This window comes from Psittacula echo (assembly GCF_963264785.1).
Source record: "Psittacula echo genome assembly, chromosome: 4".
In the NCBI taxonomy this organism is placed as follows: domain Eukaryota; kingdom Metazoa; phylum Chordata; class Aves; order Psittaciformes; family Psittacidae; genus Psittacula; species Psittacula echo.
This window is the reverse complement of record NC_137738.1, coordinates 103500434-103511590: the sequence shown is the minus strand read 5'-3', so window position 1 is coordinate 103511590 and position 11157 is coordinate 103500434. Positions and strand designations below refer to the sequence as shown.

General features: G+C 39.4%; 1 protein-coding gene across 2 annotated transcripts in view; it reads right to left on the bottom strand.

Moving 5' to 3' along the window:
- Positions 1 to 4324: 4324 nt before the first annotated feature.
- CLIC5 (chloride intracellular channel 5) overlaps positions 4325 to 11157 on the bottom strand; it is a gene marked incomplete at both ends in the record, with an annotated part of 78673 nt that continues 71840 nt past the window's right edge. For both annotated transcript variants that reach the window (XM_080616904.1, XM_080616905.1), the window contains 2 exons: positions 4325 to 4492; positions 7021 to 7202. In XM_080616904.1, coding sequence (XP_080473030.1) covers positions 4325 to 4492; positions 7021 to 7202 — 350 coding nt within the window. The remainder of the gene's footprint in view (positions 4493 to 7020; positions 7203 to 11157) is intronic.

Genomic DNA, 11157 nt, shown 5'->3' with positions numbered 1-11157 from the left:
GTCATCGCAGACATCAAAATTGATGAAGAGATGAAAGATTCAGCAGAAAGGCAAAATCTTACTGGAAAAAAAAATATTTCTTGATATCAAAAGCAATTTGAGAATAATGAATATATCTATCAGAATAATAAACAAACTTCCTGATGCTTAAAAGAATTCACATGAAGGAGGACATAAGACTTTGGGGTTTGGATTTTTTTCTTTAAAACACCAATTCATTTTTAAAGTGAATGTATCTATGTGCTTCTGGGGCTTTACATGAGTGAGATTTGCACTGACTAAATTTTTGCTATACTTTAAACTCAGCTAATTAGCCAAACAGTGCAGAATGGGGGCTCTCTTTGCTTCATCCTTCAAGACAGATGGGTTAAGCTGAAACACAGTTCTCCATGTATCCATCCATGAGCACCCTGCTGCTTAACACTGAGGAAATGGCAGAATGGTTCTGGCTAACTTGGAATTGAATTTGAGCAGGGATGAGAGATTTGGAAATGTGGCTAGGGGTTAAAATAAAATGAATACATATCCAAAATGAATGCTATGTGCAATTCAGCTGAACTTTCTTGTAGGAAACTGAGATGTTTAGTTTCTTTGTGATATAGACTGTCTGTCCTCCCTGTCAGTGGCTTTGCAGCTATTGCAAACATAGAAATAACCTGTTGCTCTATATTCCACACTAGACCTGATAAAGCAGTATTATGATAAGATTCTTGGTATTGGAAGAAAATGTTTGTCAGAAGCCCTCGTTTAAATGCTCCTGAAACAATACTTCTTTAGTCCTACCTGTACAGCAAGATGACTTCTTGGCAATTCAAACAGTCTAAATAAAGAATGAGTGTAACTAATGTATGGGATACTGTAGCACTCCCATACCACTGCTAATAGAAGAAAAATCAATATTAGTTCCAATATGAATGGAGTGTTGGATTGACTGAACAGGGAGCTTTGAAATAAATATCTAAGAAATGTTTGGATGAAATGGACATCTTTACAGACATTTGGTCTGCATTTCAGAAATGTATATGATTAAATCCACATTGTTGGCTTCTTCCCCCTCAGCACTATGTCTTTCTTTAAATCTTGCAAAAAATTTATGAACAAAGTTATTGTAAATCTGCAATGTCTGTCTTGTCACTTAGATTCTTTTCAGAAATGCTGCGTTGCCAATGTAGATATACAATCCTGGATGATTAATATTTATTACTTATAATTCTAAATACAATGGAAGGTCACCAAACATACCGTGCCTAAAGGAGTCTGGAGCCCTTTAAAATCTCACTAGTGATGGATCCTGAGTGAGCTAAAAGTCTTAGCAAAACACTTTTCTATGTAGGATTTCCAGTATTTCCTGCTTCTGACTATGGCTAAAGCCAAAAAGCACAAAGGTGAGCAAAAGTTACAGATCTGAAAACATGAGCTTGGATTTCAAACCCAAACAAAGGTTCAGGAATGCCTGGATCTTGGATTAGTCTGTAATGGAGTTATAAGTAAAATGTGAAATTAGGATGCAGAGTGAGACTTGAATTCAGATAGAACAGGGACAGTAACTGAAAACTGTTTCATTTTCCTCTTTCTTATCTCTTTCCTTTTCTTATATCCATCAGTACATCTATCTAGAGTATCTTAGGGGTGTTAGAATAATGAAGATATTTAAGAATTTTTTTTATTCTTATTAATTAAAAGGAAGGTAGCTTGGGGATTTTCAGATTTTTTAATGAAATTCTAGAAAGATTTTAAGAACATAAAAATCATCTTAAAAAAAGCTCGTTGCACTAACAGCTCATTTCCTTTTTGTTATAAGCTCAATCATTTTTAAACACAGTATTTTACAAATAGATGCAACTGGAGGTCACTGAGATCAACTGATTATGATTTAGCCCTCTTCTAGCAAAACTAGAGAAAGACATTAGAACATATCAGAACCATGGGATCCAGTAAATTGGTGAAGATTCAGGTAGAAATCATGTCAGACCCTGAACTCATTCACTTACCCTGCCTGAGATCTGCTGCATATTTGGGCAATCTTCTCTAAGGAGCTAAATATAATAAGCACATAAGAATCTGCATCTGCCTCTGTGTCTTTATTCAAAGATTCACTGCAACTGTGATTAAGCAAAAGCACTAACTGAAGTACAGAACTGGGAAAAATCAACTGAGAAAAACGTAGCTTCTGTTGATGGGCATGCCCCTAGCCAAATCATAGTGAAAATTAAAAAATGCCAGTGACCATTAATCAGGTAGAAGTCTTTTCTCTAGAAATGAATTTGCAGAGCATTGCTGATGACACTTTTCTAAACAGACATGTTGACCAGTGTGATGAATGAAAACCAGAAAGACAGACAGAAAGGACTGAGTCAATTAAAATAAATAAATAAATAGTTGCCATAATAAAAAAAAAAAAAAATTACAAATAATTCCAATCTCATGAAGAAATGTTTTTAACAAGCCATATGTGCTTGTGCAGACACTTCTAATCTCATTAGATTTTTCTGGCTGCTATCAGTGTTCTCTGGGCCAGTTGATTTCTCAGCAGTGTTTTAAAGAGTGTGAGCCTTTGCTCTCCAGTCTAGCCACTGTTAAAATAGCCCATTCTAGGAGAAGACTTGGGAGTTCATGTATTTTCTTCTAAGGTTTTGAAAGTTTGGAACAAATTGACTATTGCATGTGAAACAATAGTCAACCACAAACTATCTTCACAATCAACAATCAACATTCTGCTCCCAGCTGGTTAGTGTGAAAAGTGGAATAATCCCACCAAAGCAAGAGGATGGCTTCAGACTGTCATCAGCATCACATGGCAAAGGCTGACTTTCAATCCTGTCTCCAGTCCTCCAGCTTTTTGGTGCCAAACAAGAATCTCTCTGCTGTGAGATTCCCCTCAGCCAGAGCTCACCAGTTTGCGGTTCACTTCAAATCAGTGCAGCTCTAGAAGCTCTCATCAGAAGGGAAGCCACCTTGGGTTACAGCTTAGCTTTATTTTATCCTTGAAAACAACATTAAATCTCCCCAAACTGAAAATCAAGAGCCATGTGCACTGTTGTACATATCAGGGAAGTTGGGTTTCATGCAAAAGAGCTGTCATTCTGAATTTGCTAAAGTAAGGTGCAAATAATCACTCATATAAAGCAGATTGTGTCACACAGATGCTACAGATAGAACAAATAATCAGTTTTAGAACATAAACCTAATTCAGAAACATGTAACCTGGATGGGTAAACCCTGGATGAAAGGGACTAAGGCATCATGAATGGATTTTGGCTAGCATACTTGTTGAATTTCTGGATGGAAATGTGCCTCTCTCTGTTTTAGCCTGCCCTCTCTGAGAGTCTCAGAGCAAACTTCTGGGGTGAGATGATGAGTGTTTGAAAGTGACCCATCTGGAGCCCAACAGGAAGAAAATGCCTCCCCTGCCTGGAATTCGTGTGCAGCAACAGCTTTCTCCTGCCTATCCAAGTTTCCCAAGATAGCAGTCATAAAAGAACTGGCAACCACACAGTCAAGATGACAATACCCTGCATCGCTTGGTTAGCTTTGCCAATTCCCTCTATAGTCACTGGAGACAATATGCTGTCCCCATTATCGCTGTGTCTGCGTGTCACTACCAACTTGCAGATCCAAGGGCTGCCCATTCAATTGCTTGTTCACTCTCTTTTGTTTTAATATTCAGATCCAACTATATCATGTAAATTCTATGCAAAGTAGCATCTGCAAGTCTGACATACTCACTCAGGTTTGCCCCTCTTGTGCCGAGTTGAAGATAAATGCCCTATAAACTCTTGGGCCTGCTAAAACAGAATATGCAGTCTGAGAGTTGTTTGTTTTAAATATAACAGCTAAAAGCATTTCTGCTTTAAGGTCATACTCCTTTCCCCCCAACCCCTCTCAGATTTTGCTCCTGCCTCAAGGATCTCCATAGCTCTGGGAGAAAAGGCATCCTTGAAATAGCCTACAGAAGAACCTGTTCTATGTGTTCCTAACTCTTGAAAATTCAGCTAACATCCTACTTTTAAAACTCCAAGGAATAGAGGTGGTGATATACCCCAACATGAAAAAAGAAACTATTAAAGTGGATTAATTTCAAATACTGATTGCAAATAATACTAGTTGAGCAAGATCTCAGGTTCAGATTTTAAAGGGTCTCCATGATCCCACACTAGAGCTGCCTTCTCTTTTCTCAAGGGAGAAGCAGATTTGTCCCTTATCAATACATTTGAACAGACGAAGGCATAGGGATGCCAACCAGATAGCATAACAACAAAGTATATCTTAAGGCAACAAGGAGAAGAGTCTGTAAAAGGGGATACTGAGCCACCACTGAGGTCACTTAGGACTTGCTGAGACGCTTGGCCACGTCTGCGTAAGCCTGCTCAATTTCCTTGTCAGCTGCACAGGTGTTGGTGAATTCATCCCTGGCATACGCATTCTTCAGGTACCGCCACAGCCCTGTCATCTCCGTTGGGAACTCAAAGTTGCGGTATTTCTTTGCAACAATCTAAACAAAGATAAAAGAGAGAAACAAGTGATTTGTTAGTTTTATATCTCCAGATTATCTTTTAGAGAGCTTCTTACTCTTTCTTATTACATAATTAATCATACAATCATAGAATAGTTAGGGTTGGAAAGGACCTGAAGATCACAAAGTTCCAATCCCCCTGCCATGGGCACTAAACCATGTCACCCAAGGCTCTGTTCAACCCGGCCTTGAACACCTCCAGGGATGGAGCATTCACAACTTCCCTGGGTAACCCATTCCAGTGCCTCACCACCCTCACAGTAAAGAGCTTCTTCCTTATATCCAATCTAAACTTCCTCTGCTTAAGTTTGAACTCATTACCCCTTGTCCTACCACTACAGTCCCTAATGAAGAGTCCCTCTCCAGAAACAGGAAAAGACAGAAATGTTTGGAGGCTCAGGGACCTGAGAAACAAAAAAAGCCTGAAAAGTGACTGTTTGTTGTCCCATATCTTGCAAGGATTCTACTTGGCCTAAAGACACTCTAAACCAATGGCTTGGTTACTGTCACCATATTATGACTTCTATGGTATCTGAAGTTCATTAATTTTACCATATTGGGTTTTGGTGGTTTTTACCAGTCTTCAGTACATTACTTGAAGCTGAGACGCCACATCAGAAAAAGCTGATAAGCTGAATCATAAAATGCAAGATAGGTTTAAGAGAAAGATATTAGCAACAATTTTATATAACATATCTTCATAGTAATTTTTACATTTATATTTACCATTATATTTTATATATACTGTATCTGTATTTTTAAAATATGCAATATATTTTGCCTGGCCAATGATGTCAGAGGATGTAACCACCTACAGCTGTTGGAAGGCTGTATCTGTGTTCATGAAAAGGAAAAATTCAGGGTGGTATGGGTACCATGACTGAGAAACCAAGATGATATAGCAGACATTAGAAACAGAAGTATTAGAATAAACTGGGAGAGAAAACGGTTATTTCAAGACTTGTCAGACTAAGAAATTGTCTATCAAGGGAAATTTTCGATTTCTAAAACCAGTCGGGCCCTTATTCAGGAAAATAGTTAAGTGTATACTTAATTCTAAGCACCTGTATAGTCCCATTGAAGTCAATGGGACTAATCTGTGCTTAAAGCTCCTTGGTTGGTTAAGTAGCTTCCTGGATGGGGACATTTGAGTTTTCCTGTAAGAATATACCATATAGAATAATCCTGCGGTGACAGAATGAACTGCTGATAGGAAGGGATGGATTAGCTAATTTAATGAGTGCTTCCAATCTTTAATTTTTCTGACAGTATAAAATTGTTCCTGGGCATAAATTACATACATATGTGCCACAGAGTTCCCCTTTATTTTTAAAGCACATAGTAGAGCTGGTTTCCATCTCAGATTTCTCAGGACAGTCATGCTCTTAGAAATGACTGTGATTTGTTTTTATTACCAGGATTCACTTGGTATATGCAAGTCCAAATCCTGTCCTAAACTGCATTTAATTAAGCATTCTTGCCTTCAGTGATGCTTCACACACACATGGGGAAGATAAAACCCACTGGGCAACTTAAGTCAAGATTTTCATAATTTCCAGCACGCATCTTCCATCAAATTAAAAACTTATTTACCCTTTTCTTCCATCTGTAAAATGTTTTTCAGGCAATATCCTATGGCTATGCTTGTCTGAGAAAGATTTTAATTCTTTTTCAACATCTTTCATTTCATCCAAGGGAACAAGAACCAGTAAAGGGCCACATATTCATTTTGCACTGTCTGACTCCAATGTCACCAATGAAGACGAGCCAAATAAAGAGCTAAATCTGTGAGGATACTATCACATTTCTTACCTGCTGACTTAAACACTTTTGTTTTGTTTTGTTTTTACCTTCTTTCCATGTGTGCAGTCAGCTCCCAGGCTCAGTTTATGTTTTGGCTTATGGAGCCAAATTAAATGCATGGCTTTAATTCCTAGCTTATTTGCTTGCCAAGGTCTGCCAGGTACTTGCTTTATTCTAAAGAAACATGACATCTTATAAATTAAGTAAATGCAACATTTACAAGTCAAGACGAGGTACAACGTTTGCACTATACCAGTGACCATTGTACATCTTAAATCCTGGACCTCAGCAGTGACTTTCATTTGTTAACTTCTCTGTGTGAAATACCAGCTGGAACAAATATTCCCCAAAAAGATGGACTGCTGCTCTTAAGTTATAAATGGGTGGGAACAGACTAAAGTTTTGATTTCTCTCTTAAGAATAATGGAAACTGATTAATATGAAAGACTGCTGTTACTTGCAGCAGGGTAAAAATAAAGAGATGAGATACCTAGATCTTAATATTGTCTTTGTCACTAATTAGTGATGAGACAGTTTCCTCATGTATTTAATATGTTACTTTAATTACCTTTAGGAAATAGTGAGGAGCAAAGCTACTTCAGGTATCTATGCTGAAATATATATTGAGTCTAGAAGGCAGCTGTCAGAGCAGGGCACTTCATTGCCAGATAAGGCTTCTTTGACCATCGTATGACATCTTTTACCTTGACAACATGGAGCTTGGGCAGAAGATTGCAGTCAGCAAGGGTCAGGTCATCTCCATCCAGAAACTTGCGTTTAGACACTTTCTCCTCTTCGGTGCTGTCTGCATCAATCTCCTCTGGCAGAGGGGTTCTCAGATAGTCATCCAGCTTCTTCAGAGCCTTCACCAGACCTTTTTCAAGGGCTTTGTCAAAAAGAAACCAATAAGTGATTAGGGCAAAATAAGAATTATTTAGAAACACCCACTGACAGTGGCTATTTTCTAGCATCTAGAAAAAAACCTAAGAACCATCTTTTTGTTGTTAATTTGCACTCCAAAGTAGCCCAGCAAGGTCTGCCTGAAGGTAAAGTTCATCCTAAGAGGATGCAAAAAGTGGACAGAAAAAGTGGATGCAGGAAACTACTGTGCCACATCTTCTCCTGACTAGCACAAAGAGGTCATGGAAGGAAAGAACAGCTTGTCAGCATGATACACCAATAAAACACATACACCCTACAGTATTCCTCTGGTCTGTTGAGGCCATCACACAGTAAACTGGAGGCCTGTACACTGTTACTTTATATTTCTAAAGAGCTAGGTAGGACTGTAATGAATCAGAATTTTCCAGCATTACTTCAGCTCTAAGAAGTTGCAGTTTTACAAGTTTTAAACTTCTTCCCAAGTAATTAAAGGAAATAGCAATAATTCTGAAGATGCTAACCAGAGCTCTAAGGAGCTGGAAGATACACTGCAACTGAAACAAAGGTAATATTTGTATAATATTGTTGATATTTAACAATAATGAAAAATAGCACTACACAGGTGAGATATTCAGCCACTGTTAAGATTTTCCCCACTTCACATTCAACTTAGGTGCAAATTCTCTTTCTGACATGTCTCCAACAGGGTGTCACAATGGAGAGGAGATTTTAGACCTTTTACTTAAGACCATGTCCCACACTGCTGCTGGCTCCAACAAATTCTGGTCTTTAAATGCCACTTAGACATAGTATAAAGAAGAGTACAAAGTTTTTACTCAAAAGTATCAGCCCAGGCATAGAATTTGTGTTCTTATACTTTACTGACAGGATAATAGAAAAACTTGATTGCAATAATGCACTTACAGAAAGCTGCATGACTGTGCACAAATTTGCATGGTATTTAAGTATCAAACACTCTGGGATAAGAAGGGTCTTCTGCATTTCTGTTTGAAGGGTGACAAGCACAGTGGAGTCCTTGCCCCCGACAACTGCCCCAAAGTAAGAAAGCAATATAAATAAGAAACAGCAAGAATTTACAATGTGAAAAAATAACAACATGACTCATGGGCGTAGGGCCAGAATTTCAGCTGGTGAAAATTACCTGCCGTGATTTATACCTGCTGCAGATCTGGCCTGGAGTCAGCATTTAAGGCCTAATCCTGTAAAATGTTATATCCCTGAGTAACTTACTGCCATTTAACTTGGGGGAGACTACTCAATGCTTCAGGTTACTCAGGTAGTGTAGCGCTACAAGGCCTATGGAGGTAAATATATTTATGGAGCACAACACAAGCTCCAAAATGCTGCAGGGATCACCCAGCATAGAGCAGCTTGCTAGCACAGGTAGCTCTGCTGGCTCTGCTGTCAGCCACCCCTGTGCTTTTGGCATGGAGAGAAATGAGGCACGCACAGGGCCATTGAGAGAGCAGGAGCTGAACACCACAGAACATGATTTCTCTGCTGCCCTAGCATCCACTAAACCTTGTGCCAGTGGGGGAAGTCAGATTAAGCTGCCTGATGTTTTGCTCCCACTGAAGCCTCTTGGCCAAGCACCAGGAGCCATACCAGCTCTTTTGTGGCTGACTCCTAGACACAGTGGCAAATCCTGGTTTAATTGATTGACTGGAGAAATGACTGCAATCCAACTGAAAACACCCCAACAAACATAACAAGGAGAGAAAGAATTTTATTTCTGAAAGCAGAGCATCTAAAGCGACTGAAGTGCTGCCATCCATAAAACAAAAGTGTTGCCATCCCTTATTCAATCAATCCAAATTGAATTTTGACACTGACATTCTGCTGTCAGATACTGGCAGTGGTGTCTTTAATTGTCTGCAGCTGTGCTCTGCTGCACAACTTCTACTGAAGGGTAATAATTGCATAGTGTGTAATATACCCCCATGTGGCAACACTCAAAAGATTCAGCAGTCTCTCGTTTGACCCATAACACCTGTTGAACAGATAGTTCTCCTTCTCTTGGTCAGCTTCAGACTATGCCCTCTTACAGGGCATTCATTTAGAGACAGTGGAATCAAATTACTATTATTTAATTCAATTTTGCTCATCCAGACTTTAGAGAACTGACTTAGTACTGAGCATTTTCCAGTATCGCCTTCACCCAGTAGGATTGTTGGTCGCCTGAGTCCTCTCTGCAATATTTCAGGTATCAGTACTATGTTAGATGTTTGGTGCTAGCCCATGGGGTCAGTTAGGTGTGAGTACAAAGACAGGAGTGGCAGGTGAGATGTGTTTATGTAACTTTTCTGGAACTTATTATGGTTGGGGTTTTTTTTGCTCTTACTGATATATCAAAGTGCGTCATGGCTGTCGCAAAAACAATGCCTGGAGTAAAGCCTATTTGTGACAGTGGGAAAAACATCTATCTGAATTCATACTTGGCACTTGCCTACAGCAACTTTCAGCCAGAAATAAGTATATGTTCAGCGTTTAACACATCTGTGACCTAATTCACAGGCACTGCTGGAACCCACAGGATCCTGTTGACATCTTACAGGCAGGACCATCTCATATCAGTCAAGAACTGAATCACTACTTGTAACACCAATGACCCCATGTAATTAATCAAAACTCTTCTGATTCTAGTAGATCTCTCATAACAGCCATGAAAATCAGAGTAGTGAAGAAGGGAGAACTGCCTTCCTTCCAGCCGAATAGTGACAGAATTTTTAAAAGCTAAGAGAATTAAGATCCTAAACCTGCCATTTCAGATGCAGGTCAGGTATAGGATCAGATTTTTAAAGTCTGTCAATGTTTTTCAAGCCACTTTTTGAAATCCATATGCAAATATCCATGTTGCAAATCCTACTTTCTAGGTGCCCTGACAGATTCAGATTTATCTGTATGATTTGAAGTCATGTTCCTTGAGAAAGGTGCTCAGAGAAATGCCCACTGAAAGTAGGAGGATGAATAAAAGAGTCTCAAAAATATTGAAGCAAGAGGTTTCTAAGTGTCACATCTCAGAGAGAATCAAATGTATAACGCTGGCATGACTGGGGAACTCACCCTACATTTGAATTCACCAGTGACCCTCCAGAACAGAGAGGTATCAAAAGGACAGTTTTTAGTTTCTTAGAAAAAAATCCTGGGAGAAGTGCTCTTCGTGACCACAAAGAGTTGAGTTTAAAACCTTGATACAGTGGAGACCAGTGATGAGTGGCATTCTTCAGGGGTCAGTACTGGCTTTGTCAGTGACATGGACAGTGGGACTGAGTGCACCCTCCTCAAGTCTGCTGATGACACCAAGCTGTGTGGTGCAGTCAACATGCTGGAGGGAAGGGATGCCATCCAGAGGGATCTCAACAGGCATGAAAGGTGCACCAGTGCACACTTCATGAAGTTCAACAAGGCCATAAGCAAGGTCCTGCAATTTCAGAAGCAGTTAAACAGCCAGTTCCCTTAGCAACTTACCCTCTTGGAAACATCATTAAGTAGCTACTTGAACTGATAACAGCTGAGGCTCCACTGCAAGTCAATGGGTGGGATTAATCTTCAGGGAAGTGAGTAAATTAAATGAGCCTCCTGTAGTTAATGGAGTTTCTTCTACATTTGGTTTAGGTGCCTCCTAAATCAGCTGCGTGGAGAACTTTTCCTGAAGTGTCTAATCTCAGACTTTACATTGTCCTGGTAACGTCAGGGTGGAGGATTCAGTATTACACCACTGAGTGGAACTATGCCTGAGAATGTGGCTCTGTGATGCTTTTGGAATTTCTACCTTCAATTACTTCCCCACCCTGCAGACTTTCAGTATTAATATAAAGATCCGAAATGTGACCCATTCTGCAAGAGAAGCCCTGTCGTTAGCCTACCCATGCAACTACTGCTATGTCTGAACTCTTAGAAACCATCTTTCTGGATAGTGAATTCACCAAGTACAAAGG